General features: G+C 41.7%; 1 protein-coding gene across 1 annotated transcript in view; it reads right to left on the bottom strand.

Annotated features, from left to right (window-relative positions):
- nalf1b (NALCN channel auxiliary factor 1b) overlaps positions 1 to 23,734 on the bottom strand; it is a 96,741-nt gene extending 73,007 nt beyond the window's left edge. Inside the window, exon 1 of the mRNA XM_075478677.1 lies at positions 22,424 to 23,734. Within this exon, the coding sequence (XP_075334792.1) occupies positions 22,424 to 23,155 (732 nt within the window). The 5' untranslated portion in view covers positions 23,156 to 23,734. The remainder of the gene's footprint in view (positions 1 to 22,423) is intronic.
- Between the last annotated feature and the right edge of the window lie 251 nt (positions 23,735 to 23,985).

The following is a 23,985-nucleotide window of genomic DNA, read 5'->3' as shown; positions in this document are numbered from 1 at the left end:
GGGAACTGCGGTATTTTCAACATTAAGCCTCTTTTATGAGTCGTCTGCAATGTTTTAGAACCCCCCTCACCGCTTTTTTGATGTTAACTGCTTTCTCCGGTATTTGCCTAATTTTGATTCTTCTCAACCTGCTTCAGAATGGCAAGTCATGCGCATGTCTAGAAAGGTCCGTAAAAGCACAATAAACGTCCGTTTTCAAAATAATCAACTCACCGGAGTGGTTACTTGTGTGCACTGGTAATCCATATCAAATTTCGTGGCGAAAAGTTGCTTCTGTCGTGTTTTATTTGACATTTTGTACTGGATGTTCGTTGATATTACTCCGCCACCGCTAAGAAAATAGTGCGAGGATGAACGAGCTGCCAAATAAAACACGACAGAAGCAACTTTTCGCAACGAAATTTGATATGGATTACCAGTGCACACCAGTAACCACTCCGGTGAGTTGATGATTTTGAAAACGGACATTTATGGTGCTTTTACGGACCTTTTAAGACATGCACAAGACTTGCCATTCTGAAGCAGGTTGAGAAGAATCAAAATTAGGCAAATACCGGAGACAGCAGTAAACATCAAAAAAGCGATGAGGGGGGTTCTAAAACATTGCAGACGACTCAGAAAAGAGGCTTAATGTTGAAAATACCGCAGTTCCCCTTTAAACGCACATCTCCGGCATTATCGACTTGCTTCAGCTTCAGGTTTGTTGATCCTTTAATCTCAGCCAAAATTCTTTAAAACTCCAACTGCAGCCTGAGCTTTTACGTTTCTTTCACTTGCACACACACACACTCACAGATACATCACAGCAAAAGTGGTTTCAGCACCAAGGCCATAAGAGCTCTATCGGTTTTAAGACCAACACCAAGTAAAATCCTTAATTTATTTTTCAACAAACACAAAGCCCACATTTGTTAACTTTGTACTTTGCAGCAGAGCTGGAATTGCAGTAAGGATGCTGCATAATGCAAATCGGAGACCCCATTTCATCGAGGAAAAAATAACTACTTCAGCAGCCAAGTCCCACTGCAGGTGCTGAATGTTCACTCCCTGAGCTTTAGTGTTTCCCTCAGCCCATGACCCTCGAAATGTACTCTTTCTCTCCGTCTCTCGCTCTCTGTTGTTCTTGCTGCAGAAAACTGCAGATCTGCGTCACCAAGGACACAAGAGACCAGTCTGATGGATCTGCTATTGCTCTCTCCACTCCTTTTTTTGCTTTTACTTTTCTGCTGCCTTTTTCACCAAACCCAGAGTTTAAAGGGGAAAAAAAACAAAGATTGCGCAAGAACATACCTCAACAACAAAATCTAGACTTTTCAAAGCATTGTCACAATTCAGACAATTGTCTGAATAACCTGCACGTTCGTACTGTTTGTTATCATTACATTCAAAAAGCCCTGGGAATAATGTAAAGGAAAACATTTACTCGTTACAGTGGGGAAATGTATTGGGTTATTGTGCTTTCTAAACTTTAATTGTACTTATACTCAAGTATGTTAATTTTAGGCATTTTTGTTTTGCAATGCAAATTGCCTTCATTACAAAGTAAAGATTAAAAAGTGGCATGCATCAGGACGTAACATTTCCCCCAAGTCAAGTACAAGTCAAGAAGGAATAATTGGAGACACAGCCTCAATGCAGATGAATCCTGTGAATCTTGGTCACATTTATCTGAGCTGAACGTGAAGAAAGGGAATTCCCTACCACGTTTCAGAGAGCAATTCACCATGAAGTATAAGTGCAGTGAATTAAAACCTCAATGTACAGAATTTTCTTTGTGCCTAAAAAGGTGGAGACGGCAGCAGACTTAAAGACTGCATGCAGCCTGTGCATGAATATGCAGGTGATTAAATTACCTTAAGCCACATTGAAATTTTTATCAGCAGTAGCAAATAGAAGATTTTGCTAATGTTGCTTTACAAGGTGAATGGAATGAAATGTTTATTTTATACTTAATTCCACTTGTTATTGCACTTGCATTTGATAAAGGTGATCTGACATTACAAACATGTTAAAAAAAAAAGCATGTCCTGCCGCGTGTCATCATTTTGGTTTTAATTAGTCTGTTTGCTCTAAATTTATTCAGCTTTTCAATAATTTCCTCTTTTTTTTTGCAATTCATTTTTTCCCTGTTCACTCCTACGTCTGTGTTTGAATCGTTCAGCTCATTCACTCCCTAACTCACCCACTATAGAGTTCACTATATAGCGGACAAATATGTGTCACAGAAATAGAAATAAACACAAACAAATTAACAACACTGAATATATATATATATATAAAGGGTCTACAACATAGATGTCACACTCTGGCCTGCAGTGTAATTATATTTAGCCCACAAGATAATACTAAATGTCTACTAGAGCTGGCCTGCCGGCAGCAAGCGCCTTAGCACCGCTAATACTACAAATCCCAGAATGCTCTGCTGGTGCGTTGCCGTGTTAATCGGGACCTCCAAGTGCCCCCTCCTCTGTTGACATTCATTAGAAAATTTTTACCAGGATATTGTTAACTCAGATGTAATGCCATTACACTTCCAGGTCAAATGTAACAGTTTGTGTTTGAGGTGGACTCTATGGGATCCGTGAATTCAGACAAAACTGATCTGAGTGCAGCTGTCCATCTCTTGACCCAGTTCTTCCTCTTGCTCTGATTTTTCAACACAAAATAAGCAGCACAAAAAACCTCTATAAAACCAGAGCGCACGGCGATGCAAGCAAACGGCATTCAGAGGTGGGGCGAGGGATGGCCACAGAGATATGATGCCATTTCCTATTTGAGTGAAGAGCAAAATGCCCCAAACCCAGAGCAGTTTAACCGTCTCAGATTACAATAGCAACAGCACAACTTGAAATGTAAATAATTTGTTGTGATTTTCACTCAGTAAAACTGTCTCCACCACATTATTCACTCAATACCAACCCATTTCCTGTTACCATAGCAACCTAACTCTTCCCTCTCCCGAACTATTCTCCAACTCTTTCCACCTCCTCTTTATCATTCATGCAGCCTCACTTCAGCATAAACCGCATAAAATTTGTCTATAAAGATTCTGCTATTTAATAGCAATGTGGTACAGCAAGATATGCTTCATTTCATTACATATATCAGACAACAATATGACTAATTCGCCAACTTTTCCTAGATTGTATTCTAGTCCAGTAAAGTAAGCTCTCTTGCACAATTTTTTCCCATTATTTTGCCCATATGAGTGATGAAATCAGCGGCAGATTACCAGCGACTCAAAAAATAATGAGGAGAACATGTGCAAGAAATACCTAGAACTCCTAACTTAAGCTTTTAAAGTCTTCCCCCCTTACACACACACACACACAAACACACAGTGGGTACAGACTTTGGTTCGGTAGATGTGTCACTGGTGTCTTCACAGTGACACTGGTGCTGAGTTACAGTGCTAATGAGAACTTTAATGTCACCCACACACAAAATCCTAGCAGATAGATTAGAGCTGTGATTACACTGAGCCCCAAGAACACACAGGAACACAGACACACAGAGACGCATACTACACACGCTTCTTGTGCAATCACACATGTCGACAAATAAGCACAAATAGGGTTGAAGCTTCAGGAACCAAGGCTGGTAATAGCAGCTTGTGCTCCACCTGTGATCATATTCTTTCTGCTGTTGCACTGTGCTTCAGTGTCTTCAGAGTTTTGGCTCTACCATACTTAGGTAGATATAGCCCAAACATCACCCGTTCTCACTGAATTGTCAGTGTATGAACAATTTTACATTTACAGTGAGTATGTGACCTCAAGCTATTTACATCTTAAACAAAGTGTAATTATAAGTCAATTTTATTATCTTTGGTAAAAATGGGTCTAAGAGTGACACAGTCACTGCTATAAAAGCTTTAGAAATTGAGCCAATAAATCCCTTAAGACATCATTCAAGGGTTTTATGGACAGATGAAATGACAGTGATGTCATCTTGTCATACTGTAGCTCATAGACTGACCTGTGGCTGCATCATTAATGGGCACAGAGCACTGCTCTAGGTCAGGCCCCAGCAGGATGGAGGAGTACTGCTACTGGCTGCTGTCATTAATGATGAGCTAGCTGAACCTTTTGTGTGCTCAAGATGCACCGAAAATCACCTCCCACACCTGCTACCAGCTTCTGTAAACTTATTCCAGCCACTGAACACGAATAACTCTGCAACATTAAAGACAGCTGTGACTTTTTGGTCCGGGACAAAGATTCTTCACCTGCATCCGGGCACTCCACCGTCTGCCTTCCAGTAAAGCCTAAAGGAAAAAAATTATTAATAATAATAATAATAATAATAATAATAATAATGACCTGTCCGTCCTGCTACCCTGACTTAAATTATTTTTTAGAGTTTGTAGGCCCCACAAACATTAGATTTAGATTTATTTTACAGAGACGTGTCTGTAGTGGTAATTGAATCGGATTTGAAAGTCTAAAAATGTTATACAAATCAAAGTGGGCCTTTTTTTTTTCATTTGCTTTTTTGTTGCTTCCCCAACAATTCTAAACTATAAACATTACCAATATTTGTGGACACTGATAATTAACACTTAGAAAGACAGCTTATAATTCCCTTTTCTCTTTATCAAACATTCTTCTGAAAGCCATCGCATGGAGGTCTGTGGACTGGTAGAATGATATAGTTCCTGCAGAACCAAAGCGAGAGCTCTGTCTGCATTCTTAGCACTAGGTAAAACACATTTCTACTGCGTGTTGGACTCTGTTTTTTTTTTAACTTTCATGAACAGAACTGGGTCGCATCTCTGCTTTTTGCAGATAATGTGGTTCTGTTGGCTTCTTTAAGCCAAGACCTTCAGCTCGCACTGGAGCAGTTCATGGCTAAGTGTGAGGCAGCTGGGATGAAAGTCAACTCATTCGATTTCGAGGCCAAGGTTCTCGACTGGAAAAAAATGGGACGCTTTGTCCGGGGGTGAATCCCTACCTCAGGTGGAGGGTTCTTGTTCACCAGTGATGGCAAGTTGGAGCGAGAGATATACACATGAACTGGGGCTTCGTCAGCAGTAATAAGGGCACTGATCTGGTCCTTCATGGTAAAGACAGAGCTAAATCAATTTCTCAAAATTCTCAATTTAGTGGTCCATCTTTGTTCCAGCCCTCACCTAAGGTCACGAGATCTGGGTAGTGACTGAAAGAGTGAGGTTGCGGATGCAAGCAGCTGAGAACTCTATCATGCAAATGAATAAATAAATGAATAACTAAATAAATAAAAACATATATCAACATTATCCTTCTCAGGGCCCAAATTCATTCAAGACGGAGGGATTGAAACCAATCCCGGGTACAAATTTGAAGTTTGTTTTGGAAATGATGGAGATAAACTGCATGGACTAAAGAAGAGAGAGACCATGCCTCTTTACATGGACACAGTTCAGAAGCACATGGCATGGGAAACATTTTTGATGGCAAGATTAATGTTGATGTATATCAATACATGTTGTGGATCAACATGCTGTACTGTGGAAAAATCTTGAGTCGTCTGTTTTTTCTTGAAGAGTGGCATTTCTTCTTTAAGAAAAGGAAAGCAGTGTCAAACCTGCTTATATTACAACAGCATTACGTCATAGTAGAAGAGTCTGGGTGCTAAACTGGTGTAGATTTGGTGCAAATAAGCCGAAGGAGGTCCCAAGCTATTGACTAGCTGAAATCCTAAATCCTTTCATTTAATACAAAGGACAAAAACAGAGCCAGCACACAGTTGAACTGTTTCGGTAGAGAGATGCAGAGGCATATAATTATGTGCAGGGAAGCCCCTCTGCTGAGGAGCAACAGCGTCGAGCTGTTTGTCAAGTCTGCCACAACAGCAATAATTGTATGGCACCATCGCGGACAAGAACATGATAATGTGTCTGTCAGAAGTTTGTGAATAAATGTAATGAATTACAGAATTTTGTTACCATTCTCCAAATTAAAAAATTAAAGAATATGCTGATGTCTCTCCTTTTTTCTCAGACATGTAGAGTCAGTGCGTTCAAAAATATTAAAAAAACACAGTGAAATAAGAGGAGCATGTACATCATGCAGGAATGGATGAATGATGGTATGGCGGGTTGATAGAGCTGAAAAAAGAACTGATTGAGACAGAGAAAAAGCTAAAAGAAGGAAACAGAGACAGACAACAGTCCCGCTGTCCTTTGTACAGGATATGACCTTTATCATCCCCCCTCAATCAATCACTATCCTTTTCTCGGCCAGAGTTGTGCTACCAGCATCAGTACACCACGACGGAAAGCATCAATCACAGGTCAGGAGGGGGAGATGGGGTGTCAATCCCCCTCATGTTCCACAACCATCCCTCCCCCTGTTTGTTCTCTTTACATGTTTCTCCAGCATATTAAATGATCATTTGTTAAATTCTGCTGACAATCTTGGATTCACTTCCTCCACCTTTCCTTGTCTCTTCTCTCCACTTCATATATTCCTTTTTCTTGATGGCTCCACCGACCCGTTTCTCCTATCCAATACCTCACTCTTGCCCCCAAACAGAAAATCAATGTGCCCGTTTGTGAATGTTGCCTTCTTTTTCTCACCATTTTATCTACTCACGCACACACATGCAGTCGTGTATAAAATGCCTTGCATCATACCCCTGTAAAAAACATAAACATTAGCACAAAACCAAATCAAAAAAGTCTGAAATTTTGTGACAAATTCACACCTTATACCATTCTGATACTTCTAACCTAGTCTCTTTTAGAGACCACTCATAAATACACTCGTGTGTCTGTTGAGTATTTTGTTTTTTTACACATTTTAATGGGATTTCATTCCATCGTGCCACTGAATTTTATGCTCTCCAGAGAGCATGACCTTGCAACAGTGGAAGCTACCATAAGAGTGCTAAAAGGGGGATGTGGAGGGGTATTGCTCTAAATCCTGCCATAAAGAGAAAGGATGGGAAACAGCTTTATTCAGCTAAGAGCCTGCACGGAGGGATTAAGGGTTACAGCAAGACAGCGAGTGGAGTAGGAGGTGACGAAGGGGGCAGCGTATGCAAGACGGGTAACCCGGTTGATACAAATGGAGAGACGAGAGAAAAGGGAGGTGACAGTGTGGGTAAAAATGTTAGAATACCACTGAGGTCACACACTATAGGATTGCAGCAGCAAGTTGATATCTTCATCAAAACACATAGGCCTACTTGCCCTTTAGGTCCGAGCGAAACAAGGACACATATGCATTGCCTTTTTGGACACCAGGAATGGCTTAATTTTGAGCGAGCGTCATCTTCAAAGTCTACATGCGTAAGAACTGTTATCAGCTACGCTCTGTGGGATTCAGGACAAGGGAGTAATGGTATTACAATGCAGTTTGGTTTATGGTACATTAATTGAGGCACATCAAGCACAGATGAATGAACCTTTCTGATGAAGCAGTCAGTGAAGTGAGGACGTCCCTCTGGAGCAAAATGTGGATTTAGAATAATGTCTTATTACACATACAGTATCAGTCAAACGTTGGACACAGCTACCCATTCATTATTGCGACATGGAATATATGTTTTTCTATCTTCCAGAGAGCATCAACGTTATTTAGTTTGAGGTGTAAGTCATGAGTACTTTCTTTAATATTTACTGTTGTGTGTCTGTAATAACTTTTCGTGTGTAGATGCTCAAAGGAAAACTAAAGATAATAATACCAGTTTCCAATGTAAAGATCATTATGCGTGCGATTTTTCTCGGGGGAGTTTTCTACTCGAATGTAATGATGAAATTTTTTAGTTTCCTCCAAATTAACCCATCGTGCTCTTCACTTGTTACAAGGTCATAACTTATCTTTGCATATTGGTGTCATTCAAATTATATTCCAAATACATATTTTGGATGTCACCTAAATAAAAAACTCTAAATAAGTTACCATCTCACGATTTTCATCCCTGAATTCTGCCACCTTTTGGATATGAGGCCAAACATACTGATTGCACGCTTTTTTGTGAAACTGAGCTGGCTGTTTGCTGAAGATATTGAGTGACAACCATTAAATAAACATTGAAAGACCATCTGCAAATATGGTTCCTCCTGCCTTTTTGTGTTTCAGACTGGGTGCACTTGCATGTTTTACGTCAGTAAGTGTTTTCCAGTGCATGTAACAAAAAGTAAGGTGCAGCAGACTGTCAAACTCCAGGATGTGCAGAAAGGAGTTTTATAGTTGCTCTCCCATGAGTCAGTGATATGAGAATAATTCAGAGGGAATCACTTGAGGTTTGTAAGTGTTGCAGTGAAAAAAAAAAACTGCAAACAACAGACAAAAATCAGGACACAGCCCTACTGACGTCACCCAGAGAGCCTGAAGAAGTGAAGGAAGAGAAGGAATTTAAGAATAAAGAAAAATAGTGGAAAAGGTGACATAAACGTAAGGAAAGTGTCAGAGTTGTAGCTGAGAAATGGCAGATGAGGGATGACAGCAAACAGGCAAAATGGTTTTGGGCAAAACAACAAACTTCACCAGGTGAAAAGCCCTACTGACCCTTTCCACCATCCATCCACTTCACACACATACACACGCGCACACACTAGGTGAAAAAAACATTACAAAGGGGTGCTGATAAGACCCTCATCATTAGGTCAAGCTCCCCTCCATTCCTCTCCTGTCTTGCTTTGTTTGTTTTCCATGTTCTATCTGTACCCATCAATACTCTGCCCTCCATTGCTCCATCCACAATCAAATTACGCTGTCAGACTAGAGGAGGAGTGATTGTAAGGATATCACTTCCTCAGCTTCTACCCACTCTCAGAATCCTCAAGTGGACTGGCAAACTTTGGTCTGCCATACTTACAGGCCTGTATCACACAGTCCTCGGTGGTGATGTGGTTGCTGTGTTCCACTGGAATAAAGATGTAGATAATCAGCCTTTTTAGGGAGGGCTTTAAAGAGGACAAAACAAACTCAAATGCACTGGCTTTAATAGAGGTAACATTGTCAAAATGTTATTTTGAAAGTTTTTCCATTCCATCTGAAATATTTTGAAGATGTTTTTAGATCAAGGCATGGTCACGTGTTTCTTTTCTTTCAGTCTCGTTATAAACCAAAAACAAGAACAGCTGCACCATAAAGCCTCACCATGCTTCAAGGTCGAAACAACATCATAAGTCAAATATACACAAGCCTATTACCAATAGTCAGGGGATGCTGAATGAATACAAACAGGATGCAATGATTTTCAGATCATCTAAGCCCTGAGACCAACTAAAACTAGCTCACATGATCAAATAGCAAAATTAAGACATTGTATATGTTGGGGATATTGAGAACTAAAGAGTCCAAATGCTGGTGTTTTGAAAGTGGACTTTTTTCCAATTCGACTGTTGACCGGTCCAGGGTGTACCCAATGGCAGCTGGGATAGGCCCCAGCCCTGAGTTGGATTATGGATGGAATATTGTCCATGTGTTGCTGATGTAGTATTTTCGGCAACTCAATAGTTCAGAGGTCTCCTTTGCCATTTTTCTACCAAATGTTTTACGTAACAGGTCTGGACTTCAGAAAAACCACTTTAGCACCTAGACGACAGCCTATGCGCGGAATATTTTTTGGCATTGTTTTGCTGAAATGAGACACAGGCACGTTTTTACTTTCACTTTCCATCTGTGCTTTGGCAAGAGCATACTTGGTAAAGTGCAGGAAAAGACTGTAGTTCATCTGAAAAAATAGAAGTAAATGTTTGCTCTACTTCGAAGGAAGCACATTTAAAATATAAATAATTTTAACAGATGAAGTGTTCCATTTTTGAAAATTAACAGTCCATAATTTAATCTCTCTTAGAGCAGCAGTTATCTTCATATAAAGGCATTAATGATGTTGTGTTCAACCTAAAACATTTTCATGATAACTATTTAAGAATAAAGCAAAAAATACTAGTTGAAATCACATTCCAATGTGAATTATCTCAGGTAGTGTCAAGTCAAGCTTAAACTGACATTCACATTTGAGAGAGTGAGGAAAATGCAAAGAATAACTGAGCATATTATATCATTGGACAATACAATATAAAAAGGAAAGATGATAGCAGCTGGGGAGGAAGAGCCTGAGGAATGAAGTCATGAAATTGTATGAACAGGTGTACATTAAGTGAGAAATTTGTGAAATGTGCACAATGATTTATAACACTGCAGCCAAAGAGAAGTTGAATAACTTACAACTCTGTGCATATGAACATCATTTATTCTATTTTACTGAATTGAAATCTCCAGATTTGGATATATTGTGCTACTGCCCTTGTCTCATTGGAAATCATAAACGGTATTTGTCATTATTTTCTGACACAAATGTAATTAGATGAAATATGATTAAATAGAAATAATCTATTGGAAAATATCTTTCCATACTTAGATATAATACTTTGGAGGGAATAGTTCGACTCTTGGTTATAAATGTAGTAGTTTTCGTGGTGAGGATGAGGACAAAATATAAGTGGCACTCTGCTGTCTGCATGAAGCTAGCTCAAGTAGCCACTTCCATCAAACTGCATGTCTTGTCCAGAAAACAAAATACACCAGCCGTAGCCTTAAAAACTTACTTACTAACATTAATCCATGCAAACCCAACAAGATATAACAACTATCTGCACAAACCACTAGTCCCCTTTTCTTCAAGTCGTCCCACTGAAATAAGCTAACTGTCATCTGGCTGACATACAGACACACATCAAACTGATCTCAATTTTTTAGTCTAGCTCTAGACAAGAGAGTGGCCAGTGCTGTTTAATTCCCCGAATGCAAAAATATTCCTCTAAAGCTCCTTTTTTTCAGTCCCAGCAGGGCGGTCCATTGTGTCAACACACGCTCAGGCAAGCACCCATGTGCCCTCGATCAACAAATAGACACACACTCATTCACAGGCAGAAAAACACTAGCCTGATTAAAATGGAAAGGATTACGTTGAACCAGGTGCTAAAATCAATTGTTTGTACGAAACCCTGAGAAATTACAGTAAGCCAGGGGATGTCAGAGCTGTCTGACACAAGCCTATCATTCAGCATGCCTCACTGGCTATTTCCTCTAATCTAACCATTCATTAGTCATTCTCTCTTTCTCTCAAATCCTGCTCTATCCGTTAAATTTCATGTGATTGCTGTCAGCCTCTCTTCTACTTGTGTCAGTTATGCTACAATACACGTCTCCCAATTGTATTGTACAGTATGAGTTTATGGACATGATAATACGTGCATGTGTCTATCGTCTCTCCCTCTCTCTCTCTGTCCTGCTTTGCTCTCTCTACAAATCAGGACACGCTGTGAGCGACTGATGAAGATGACTCAGTAATGTGAGAATGTCACCAGAGTCTGGGAGCTGTGATTGGCTGCTGTCTCCCTGCTCAGACTATATCTCGGCACATCTCAGTGAATTTCTTTTCCTTGGTCTCTCTTCTTGTCTTAGACCCCATTTCAAGAGTCTCATCTGTGGGCAAAACACAGTTGGGATTTAATTCTTTCACAATCCCAAGTCTGACCGCAATCTGAGGGTTTTCCAGGCTACCGGTAAATAAAAATCACCGCTGGCACTGCTTCAGTCTCAGAGGCTGGTGGTAATGCAACAGAAGCTGTTTGACTAAAAGATAACATAATAACTTGCACTTAGAGAGCAGATTATAGGCAAGTAACAACCGACCATAAATTAACGCAAGACCAAGGTCTTGAAGTTTTTTGTATCTTGATTGCTTTTTTGCATTGCTCCTTTGCAGATAACGGGTCTATGCTCTTGTGACATTTAAGTGTTATATTTTTACAGATGAGATACTTGTATCACTTAGTTAAAAAAGTATTGTTTTTCTTAAACTCCTTATGAACTCCCATTTCCTGCTAGTAGGTTTTCTATTTTCCTGAGACAGCCCAGCCCCGCATGCACCATCATGAACATGCGTGTTCAAGCATTGTATGTGAGTCTCATTTGGAGCGAGCCAAGCTCTAGCTTTTCCTCAACTGAACAGCCCACCTTCTTCAGTTAAAAAGACTCCCACAAAGTGAGAAATACAATCTGAGTCGGAATTGGCCATTTTTTATCAGACTGAGATAATCAGAAGCTGTTTGAATGGCAGCACCTTTGGTTTTAGTTGTGTTCATTATGGTATAAGTTGGTGCTGCTCAAGCATGACATCGGGCAGTTTCCTAAGGCTTCGTGGTATATTCTACCTTTTCACAAAAGCCCTAAACCCATTCAAGTAATGTGTGACAAGGATCCACATGCTGTTGCTGGCAGTTGGTTTTACAGAGAAGCTGAAGGTATCAACCAAACCTCAGACTGAAGGCACTACAGAGGAGGAACACATACTGTATGTCCTGCGACACGAAAAACAGAGTTGGTTGGTTCACATGGACACTCAATCATTGAGTACACAGCAATGATTAGTTCTCAGTAAACCAACCAACATAAAGAACAAACACATTAACAACCTCTAACCTACAGCTTATTGACTGAATCCACTGACCAGGGACCAGATAAATACCACATGTTTTAGCTTTTGCATGACCCCATATGTTGAAATCATTCTCCTGCTTTCTCTCTGTTGCCTTCGATTGGGGCAATAATGGCCAATAGGCTACTTCCACTTTGTGAAGACTCACACTTGACAAGGAAACTAATTACTCTTGGTAAGTTCATTTTGAAATACAACTGATTAGAAATCAATTGTTGGCCTCCAATTAAGATAAATGTAATGATTCAAATTCCATTAAGTTCGTGTAACTTATGCAATGTAAAAAAAAAAAAATGTAAATGTAAGAAGAAGAAGAAAAAAGGGTGACATATCACATTGGATTCATTTTTGATAAATGTTTAAACTGCACAACAAAGCAAGAAAGTCCTCTACAGGCTGCAGACGTTTCCTCGGGTTTGCCATCAAGAATTTCCTTTTTGACGTCACAGTAATTGCTGGGAACTTTTTCTCGTTTCAGTAAGTAAAATTCGGTTAAATTTCTAATTAAATTAGATTTAAAAGCAAACTTCTAATACCTGAATTTACAGCACAACGTATTCTTGTCCAACAGCGTGGCTCGTGACATCTGCGTGTAGCCTGATTAACATAGACTTTCAAATCTCTTCGAGATTCTGGTCTGACCAAGACCATAACGAATACGATTCGAAATGGCCTGGTCAACCCGCCTCCCTCGGGTTGCTACTGGTTGTGGCCAGAAAAGGCTGTGCCTAAGCTTAAGCCAATCACACCACTCTTTTCTCTGACGTATGATTTAGCTACCAGCGGGGCTAACTGGTAGATTAAACTCTTACCAAAGCCAGTAGGGAGCAAGGCGAAAACGTCTTTCCTGTCAAAAAATGATTCAAGGGCTGTTCTTTGCTCGATTTTTAATGAGAATCTCCCGTCGAACACTTTCATTACAACATCTACAGCAGTGTCAAAAGCTTGACGCTGCTCCATGTTGATATTGAATGAAGCGCTTCCGTGTACAATCCATGGGTTGAGTGGCAGTTCAACCACGTCACTACCTTGAACACGCCTCTACCCTGGGCCGTTGGCGTTGCTCAAAGTTGATTGCTTCCCGACAAAGTGGGTGGAGTTCCCATTTTTTCGGGAACTCGAATCCACCTGAATGAGCAGTTTGCCTGAGTAAGTGTAGCAGAGCCGAAGGTGTTGCGTCACTGCGAGGGCGGACCCTGGGTAATCTGCGTGGTGAGTTGGTTGAGATCAACCTAGATATCAGACCATTTACAGTAGCATGTGGTGATTTGAAAAACAGATGAGAGGTTGTGAAAATTCAAGCAGGAAAACCAATCAAAATCAGGGAGCGCATAGTGCTTATCTAATTGATATGTTGCAATCCCTAACATATCAATTAGATGCTCTAATTACATATTTTCATGGTGACCATGACTTGTGAAAATTACATTTATTCCATAATTTGGCCAACTAATAGCATTACATTTAACCAATTACTCCCCCAAGACTGTATAAGATTGCATGTTTGTTTAGGTGAAGCTGTATGCATTTACACATTTTCAACACCAGGCTAATGCACCTCTCTAAACACTCATTCCATTAATAGTTTTTCAAAGGCTTTCATACTGGTGACTGTAACTAAAAACTACATACAACTTGTACCTTGTGTACGAATTGTGCTCTATAAATAAAATTGTCTTGCATGTCTTAACCACCACCAGTCCACCAATCAAACAGTTAAGTTTAGCCACAGCCTTTTGATGGTCAGGTTTAAATCTGAACATCATCATAATGACTCCCTCGCAGCCTGTGATTAAATGCTGCTTGAGAAATAAAGTGCAATGGAAGAAATAAAAAATAGTCTACCACTGGTGCGTGAAAGCAGAACGTGGCTGGATTTCACAAAGCACGTTTAAGATGAATCGCTTCTGTCATGGAACGAGGTCAAGAGCTGGTGACTATGACTGGGGTATAAAATTTAAAATGCAGTCAGCTTGAACAGTTTCCGGCCGTATTTTACAGACAGTAGCACCCACAATTGACAGAATCGTATGAAATGGTACTCATCCAGCTGATTCATCCCACTTTTGTATTTACCAGTAATTCATGTCTATGGTCATAGCATAGGGGTAGATATTTTGCAGTGTGACCCCCTGTGTCACAGTTTACTCTTCAACCCTCACACAGAACACCTAGCCCAAATTCATTCCGATTCAAACAAATTTACATATATAGATACAATGCTGTGCCATTCCAGTTTCCCTTTAATGTGCATAACACTGTAAAAGCTCACTGACATGATTCCAAATATCCCACTTTCGCTCCCTGCTTTGTAAATAGCTTCCACAGAGCTGTGTCAATGAAGTTCCTACAAAATGGATTCCATTTTCATCATCTAATGAAAAGCAAATTTCTCTGCCTTTCAAATAAAAAATATCTAGACTGCAGATTATTGTCGCTCTCGTGCTTGAAAACTGAATGAACATGTGCATCTCAAAGAGGAGCTTTGCAGGGCTCTTATGGCAGCACTTCTAAAGATCCTAACATCCCTAATGCAGTCAATCAAGTTCTTCCTTTTTTTTTTGTCACCATCAGCCAAAACTGCCTAAAATTGAACAGGCAGGTTCTGAATAGAAAGATGATGTTGGACACCTCAAAATATCATTACCTTCAACAAACAAATGCAGGTTGGTTGCGTATTTGATTCATCCAGTGTTTAATACCTTTTGTATGGACTTATGAAGCCATGTCTGCCCCATCTCTGGAGCCTATTGTCTTTTTACGGTTTGTCAGATAAAATAACACATCAGCCACTCATCAGCTCATTCAACTAAGCATAATAGTGAGAGACAGGAGAGAAAAGACAGAAAGCAAAGAAGTCCCTGTTTGTTTGTGTCATGGATTTGACTTATATCATAATGACTGGGGCTGGGTCATGTTCCACAGCGACTCGCTGAAATTGCTGTTACACTGGAGCACAAAATACAGTGTGGACTAAACTAACCTGCACTCGAGGCTTTTCATAGACATGGCAACTGTGTAAGCAGAGTGCTCTTTCAGAGGAGCGTCCAACAGAGAACAGGGGTGAGAACATATGAGGACAAAGAAATGGCACTGAATGTGAATTTTGATCGGAGGCTCTGGACAGTGAGGGAGGGAACCAGGGCTGGACTGGGACCAAAAAATGGCCCGGGCATTTTTTGGCCATGGCGGCCCACCATGAATATTTATACGATCACATAAGTAATCTCATCACTTTCTGTGAAAAATGCAATTAAATCCTAACACAAATGTATTCATTTAAATAAATCTCCTCACCTTACAAAAGCAGTTTTTTTCATTAAATCGCTCTTTTCTGCCATTCTGTCAATCACTGTGTCAGTATCAAGGGACACAAGAACATCTTTCTCAGTGGCCATCAACATACAGGCTTCCAGTTTGCTGGCAGAAAGGCAACTCCTCAGTCTGTGTTTGATGTAGCGGAGGGTTGAAAATGACCGAGGCAGGAATATTAATTTCGTATTTCTCCGGTTACCTACTAATCCATTTCAGCAAAGCAATGTTTCACTAATATTACATGGGCAACTGTAACCTGTAACACCTGCAAAAAATATAGTTATCACAAGCCAAAATAACACTGAACACTTTGGTGTCTACATGAGAGTGTCATAAACATTAATGACACACTTGATATCTATGACTGATGTCATTGGGTATTTGCAATATCTGCACACCAGTCAACTTTACATAAGCCTACAAAATGGAATGGCACTAGATACGTTATAGCCTTGCCTACATTAATGATGGTTTAAGTACTGTAACGCTAATGACAGGTGCATGTCACTTTTACACCGTCAAATAAAGTAAATCTACTCATAGTATTAGTTGAAAATAAAGACTCTGAATGATCTCTGTGACAGAAACGTGCACGCGCAGACACACACACACACACACACACCACAGTCGGTGACCACCTCCTAACCAACAAGGTTGTGCAAAAAAACAGGCTAGGTTTTTTATTCGTGTTCCAGCCTGACTGGATAAAATAAGTAATAATTTCAGCATGATCAATTCCCCCCATACTGATGTAGTGAAGATGTCTATAAATAGCTCATTTAAGTCTCCACGCACACGGAGAGTCCTCCCATTATAAAAACATGTCGTCATTCTGCTAACATTTCGCCTAACATTAGCCTACTTCTTACCGGGCTGGCTATTCTGACCTCCTCAATCTGTCCCTGGGTCACATCTGTCTCCTCCTTCTCCTCTGAATCCACCTCGATAGCTTCTTCCTCTGTGTTTGGCCTACACTGTTCTACACTCGTGCACTGGGGGCTGCTGATGTTGTTGACGGCCCTGGCCCTACACTGGATGGCCCTGCATCCAGTGCTGTGGTCGTGGTGGAAGCACTTGCAAACATGTCAGTAAGCTTCGCACATTTTGCTGCTTGTAGGCTTTTTAGCCTTTTATCTCGCAGCTTCTGTGCACCACCCTTTCGTTTCTGTTGTTTAACCATTTGGGTTTTTGACTGTTCTCTCCTAGTCCGTTCAGCTCAGATGGTAGGATTGATGACCTGGGTAAACGGTGAGGGGAGGGGCGGGCAAAAGAGGTGCTGAGAGATTTCATTGGACTAGCCCCGTCAACATGAAATCGTGGGCCGCCCGCCGGTCACTTTTTTTTTTTTTTTTTTACATTAATCAAAAAAAAAAAAAAAAACTACATCACCGGCCCTCGAGGGGCGTCGGCCCACCGGGAAAATGCCCGGTATGCCCGACTGTCAGTCCAGCCCTGGAGGGAACTGCGTGGACTCATGGTGCTGTGTAGATGGGAAATAGAGGGAGGTGAGGAAGTGTTGCTGCTGCAACAGGTGCATTGTCTCATTTCCAGCATAAGGAGAAACAACTGGCTGCCCAGATGAAGGGGAGTTTCCCTGCATCTACTTGAGTTGTCTAGAAAAGCACCAGAGTACTGATTGAATATGAGGAAGAGGAACCAAAGTGCAGAGCATCCAGATGGACTACGATGTCTGTGTAGATAGCAGAACCGCTTCTGCGTTATATGTGCTGAAAAAGCCTTGTTCCATTCATTTCTTTACAGTATGTAGTACAACAAAAAATGAGTGCAATATCAGCTAGATGTCTGATGATTTCAAATTGCATCATCTTACAGTTATTACAGTCCTAAGATGCTCTCGTGTAAAATTTCAAACTAGTAGATTAGATTCATTACAGATATATTGGATTACAGTTCCCAAAAGTTAGCCAAACTTTAACTCCAAAGATTATTTTTGATGACTCAAAAGAAATGCTTTGCCATTCCTCAGAGACAGCACTTTCAGCTGTTCTTTCAAAGAGTAGCTCTATTGCTCCACACTTTTCTTGACTTGGCCAGTTAATTGGACCACTGTACATGGATGGCGAGAGGGAGGGCAAACTATTAACCTAAGTATGTCAGACACCACAACGCTGTGGACAGTATGAGTAAACATTCCAGGCATTTCTGCCATTTCCAACTTTACGTGTGACTGATCATCTACATTACTGTAGCTGACTTCACTGAACAGACGTTATCTTTAAATCACTTACATGATGATTTTGTCAGATGACCCTGCAGTTGTAAAATCTGTTTTTCATCAGAGCAGAGCAACAGTCTAGAGATGCTATCAGTGGCCATGAGTTGACACGTGATCTCAATGGGCTGATTTTCACATCGATACATGAAATTACACAGAACTGTTTTAACTTAAACTTTTTTTTGCCAGCAGAGGGGCTCAGTTAAACGGCTGCTGAATGATCCTGACAAATTCTGATAATTGCCATGTGATTTTTTTTGGGCAGATGTTCATGGCATTCTGATCCACCCACTTAACCACAGTCATACCTTACAAAAACCTTTTGTGTGTATTTCCAGCAACAAAAAAATCTCAGCACAAGGATCGTAACTATGAGGCTTTTGTTGTTATCACGCTAAGTTCCTCCAGTAATGCGGAATAATCTGTCAGTCTGAACTCCGATGCCAAAATATGATCAAGAGGTCTTGTGTGCTCAGGCTAATGGATATTTTAAGATCTGCATTTCCATTGAAAATTAGCAATCCACATCTGGTCAGAAAGATAAGTACAAACAAAGGCTCCCGCTACTGTTCTAATGGATTATGTAGTTATACTACTGTTTCTATCTTCTAAAGTTAACTGTTCTTTTCTTCTAAAGTAGTGCACGGATCCTCAAAATCCATCCTCAAACTTTACAGTGCAATCATCAGGTCAAGATTCCAGTCTGCCCTTTACAATGTGACCAAAACCTATTAAAAAACAATCCTTAACTGCCTTGGCTGTGCTGTGTGTTTAGTGCTGCTGTGGAATTAGCACATAAACCTACAACTAAATTAAACAGAGGCTCACTGAATACTTGTGTACAAACAGAGAGAAAGTGATTGAATAAGTAAGGGATCAGAAAGCTAGGGTAGAGGAGCAAACAGAGGGACCAGGGTGGACAGGCCTGTAATCAAAGGGGAAGAAAGGACAGTATTGATCACTCCAGCAGAAAAAAGATCCCCACCCATGTTCTCAGAGAGTCGGAAGAAAAGAGAATCCACGAGACGTGATGGGAGGAATATCTACTGTATATGGTGGAGGGTGAGGTAGAGACAAAAAACCGAACGTGTGCATGTGTGATGAAGGTTCCTCAGAGCTCTGACACAGATGGGAGAGGATGTGAAAGAAGGAGGGAGACGGTGACTGATTGAGGGAGAAAGGAGATCAACATGTTGAGACGGAGCCCTGGAGACAGAGCCACTAGAGAAGAAGAGAATTATGGGAGTGCAAATTAAATTACACCGGAAGGGACAGTCAGGTCTGGACCTGCAGGAAACACTCTGTGTGTCTGCGTGTGTGTGCGTGTTTGCGTGTATCTGTGTGTGTGTGTGTGTGTGTGTGTGTGTGTGTGTGTGTACTGGCTTGTATTTGTAAACATACATGTCTTAATGAATATTTTGTCTTCTCAGGTGTCTCCAGAAAATTAAAATTCATTCTCAGTGAGGCAACCTGATTGAAGTCGATATTCAACAGAGTTCAAAAGGTGTGAACAATTAAGGCTAAAGAGACTGAGGGACTTTAGTGCGATGCCATTTATGGGAATTGTTATTGTTTGCAAAACAAACAAGAAAAAAAGCACAATATACATGTAACTTACATTCTTGAAGAACCCTTCACTGTAAGTAACACAGATTACAGGCAGTCTGTAGGGTTTTTGCACAGAGGTCTAAGCAGCTCTGTGTGGCACCAGTGGTCATAATGTAAAGATGTGTGTGCGTGTGTGTGTGTGTGTGTGTGTGTGTGTGTGTGTGTGTTTGCTACAGACTTCTCATTTGTCACGTAGAGCACATTCCTGACTTCAGGGTACCTACGATAAAAGAAAGAACAACACCTCTAGGTAGGACCAACTCAACAAACAACCATAAGCAGCCTGTCAGGGGACAATTAGGCAAGTAGGTTTTAGGTCAACCCTTGTTTAAGGTCGCAAAGTTACTGCTCTTGTCTTGTAAAGGACATTTCATCTGCTTAGTTTTTATGACTATTTCATTTTCGTAGCTTGTCTAACTGCCAAATTCGTAAATAAATCTGGCTCAGTATGAAAACTTTTTAACAACAACATTAAGATGAGATTTAATGTCATGCATACACATGAAATTTGTCCTCCACTTTTAACGCATCCAGGTTGGCACCTGTTGACACACTCATGCACAGGGTCACACACTCATAGAGACAGATGCCAACCTGGAGCGGTGGGCAGCCATTCACAGCACCCAGGGAGCATGGGGGGTACGGTGCCTTGCTCAAGGGCACCTTGGCCATGACAAGGAGGTGGAGTAAAGTAGTGGCCATGGCCACATGTACAACAGTTCATATTTGTTCAGATGTACTAGTTATGTCTGGTGCAAGCCGTATGCATCCAAGTACCGCATTCCAGTGTCCTTCACTGCAGTTTTCTCTTTCAGATTTATAACCTGACACATCATCTTTGTTACCTCTTACAGTGACCGTGAGAAAATGCAAATGAACCATGCACAAACACCATATGGTGTTGGCATTTCATGTCACTTGGCGCTTCACAAGAAAATTTCTTGTCAAGCACCGTTTCAGATGTAGATGAGGTATTTTAAAGAGTGGTTTAAGATGAGAGAAATATAAGCGATAAGAGTGAATCGCAATAATTATTGTTTCAAGCTGCTGAATCTCTGTTTATTGCTCAATCCAGAGGCTCTTGAAGGAGCAATGGCTTGTGATGCAGGCCTGGAGGCCTGGGGTTCTGCGCTTTCACAAAGGTCACACAAACATTGAAGCAGATTAGCAATTCAGATTGAGCTAAAGGGGCCAAAAGGCTGAAGTAGCCCTGCCTGATCTTATTACATTAGCAAAGAATTGCAGTGTAAAAGCACACGGCTGATTCGATGCCATTAAAGGTAATCAGCTATAAGATGCTATAGAAAATAAATGTATGTGCATATAATGCATATTAGTATGCATAACACACTCAGACAAACAATCATTAGACTATAAAATCACTCACAGTAAGCAAACAACACACTACAGCACCTGATTTCTTTACAGAGGGTTTATCCTTGGCACATCCTCACCAGAACGATTCTGCTTCACCCAACATGGATTATCAGCACTCACAGCCAAACACCCTGACCATCTGCCCTTTCACAGCATCTTTCTTACAGGAATTAACTTGGGTTTTTGGGATCATTATGACATAAAACTGATTTATTTCCTTTTTAAAGTTCATCCCCTAACCTAAAAGTCCAAGATGACAGAATTGGTCAAACTCTGGTGCATCAAACACAAAAGCGTACTATGGACACAAGGGACTACAAAGCTATAAGTGCAGTACTTGCAGGGTAATGATGCATGTCGTCAGACTGCCTCATTAGACTGACTCGTTCTGTATCTCTACTAGATCGATTAATACGATATAAATCTCTATTGTCATTGTCAGGCCTCTTTGCCCCCACATCTACATTCTCTTTATATTCTATATGTTTCTCTACCACTCATTCTAAATCCAGTTCATGCAATTTCCTGTATCTCTTAAGAGTGTTCAGTCAAACAAGAGAGCACACTATTCGGGTGTGAGTTGCACTGAATGAGGAATGCTGTTAAGTAAATTCAGTATAAGACTTCAGGTCGATCTGCAAGGTTAAATCAGTAAGGTTAATTACATTAACTTTTAATGTATTGCCATGATTCATAAAAGTGAACATTTTCAAAGCTTGAAATGTTACTGAGCGACTGTTCTCCTTCTAAAAAGCCTTTTGCAGCACCCTCCTTCAGCACCATGGACAGTTACCAACAGAGCATGCGCTTCTGATGGACAGTCCAGCACAACAAAATAAAGTCAAGTGTAATTCCACCGATGTATCTCCACCCTGTTTCTCTTTTCAGGTTTTCGCTGTTCAGAGCAGCGGAGTGGGCTTTAGTGAGCACATTTGCGCAGATCAGAACCAGCTATATGTGCTTTTGGAGCAACAAGGAAGGGACGGAGCAAACTAAACCCGGATTAGGAGCAGAAATCACAGGAGTGCTATTATCCATATTGAAATGTGTACCAGTCAACAGCCTCATTCCCTGTTCTTATCTCATGGAGCTCTGGAAAGGTAAGCCTAGACCTCACTCCATATGTCGAACGTCACTTCCGCAGTCCGAGTTCAAAAGGGGCTTATATTACAAGGACCATCCTGAAGAGAGAGGGAAAAAGAGGTAGAAATGTATACGTTGATCTGTCCTCCAGCACCCTGCGCCTGTGTTCAGTTGTGTATGGGTGTAAACTCTGACATGCCTGCGGCAGAGCCTCTGACAGCCTACTGGAGGACTGAACTCTAGTAAATACAATGCAAATATATGCCCAGATATGCCCAATGGTTGCCATGACAACAGTGAACCCATCCCCTTTAATGCACGTGCTTGTGTAGGTGCGCGAGCGCGACCTGGCCTCGTTAGTCTTACCTTACACTCCTCCATACACGTCCTAACCGAGTAAACATCCGTCTCGTACTTCTGAACCAGCAACTCAAACTCCCGATAGTTCTCCTCCGCCTGCTGATCAAGACGCTGATAAGCCTGGACACACTCCCTGCATCCCAGCAGATCCACCCCCATGGCCATATCCAGGGTGCAATTCATAACGTCCGGACTCGTAAACCCGTAAAACAAATCCAAAAGTGAGTAGGAATTACAAAAAGAAAGGTACAAATCGCTCAAATTCACGTACGCCGACTGTGTCCCCTCTTCCCCTCCACCAGAGAGGCCCAGGCACACGGTCTTCGCGTCCGTGAAAGTAAAGCAGTCTTTGGACACGCTGTCAGGGTGACAGGTGTCCATTCGCCACAGAGGTTTGGTAGAATTCCCTATAAAAATATCATCTTGCTCTCTGGCGAGACGGTGGGGGGCAGGTGATGTTGGGTTATGGTGTCGGTGGAGAGAGTTTGGGTACTCGCCCATGTCCGTAATTGCAAGCCCCTCGTCCGACCGCTTGTCTCGGGTTCGCGTCAGTTTCGCCTCGGCGCAGAACCACAAGTGATCAGAGAGTAGGACGGTGATGAAGAGCAGAGAGGCCAGCGACAGTCGCCATCTCTGGGCCCGCTCCGACTCGGTAAATGGCTTCTCGTTCTCTCGGGGTGCAAACCAGTATTTTAAGCCTTTGTCATGCTGCCGACGCATCCAAGCACCCCTGGTCATATTTTAGGAAAGTGCTGCCCTGGCCGACTCCACCGCGGGGGCTGCTCTGCCACAATATTCATTGACTTGTTGGGAGACTGACTCCGGTTGGTTCTCCTCTGTAACGGTGGGGTGCCGTGCCTCCGCCGGTCCAGGGCGCTCCACTATCGCGCCCGCAGCAATCGGTGCTATTCCGATCCAATTAGCGTGCCCGTACAAATTAAGCTTCGCGCTGCCGCATCCCGGTTCTCCATGGCTCTCCGGGGGGAAACGGCGTCCTCTTTGACCGCATGCCCCCCTCTCCTTACCGTCCCTCCCCGGGATTGTTCTCTCGTCGGGAACGCGGGGAGACCAGCTGTTGCGAGCCTCTCGGTACTGACGCTGCGCGTCTGCCGCCGTTCGGTCTGCAGATTCACTTAAAGGAGGGCAACTGGCCCTTTCGATGCAGACAGGATGGTTATTTTGTCCCGTACCTTGGCGGAAAGACTTGAATCTGTTCTCCTGATGTTCACTGTCATCTTGGACCACGGTTAAGTTGCCGCCATGTTCGTCTTGAAACACTTTTTCGGAGAGCTGGGTCTGTTTGCGTCATCTCCATCGTTGCGATATCTCCATCGTTGCGCAGTGGCTGAGCAGCTTATTACCTGTATGCACACCACACATGCACATTCGCATACAGGGAGGGTGAGGGAGAGACCAGAGGCACCGAAAAGTGATTAATGATGTTTAGGCTATCCACTCAACTCATTACAGTTGTGAAATATATTCCGGAAAGGAAGCAACAGACACATGTGGCGACATATTGCTTTTGGTGCAAGGTATAGACGCAAGTCCATTCATAATAATGTAGT

Source organism: Odontesthes bonariensis, chromosome 12 (assembly GCF_027942865.1).
Source record: "Odontesthes bonariensis isolate fOdoBon6 chromosome 12, fOdoBon6.hap1, whole genome shotgun sequence".
Classification (NCBI taxonomy): domain Eukaryota; kingdom Metazoa; phylum Chordata; class Actinopteri; order Atheriniformes; family Atherinopsidae; genus Odontesthes; species Odontesthes bonariensis.
Note: the sequence above shows the minus strand (reverse complement) of the source record. Positions and strands in the feature narration are given on the sequence as shown.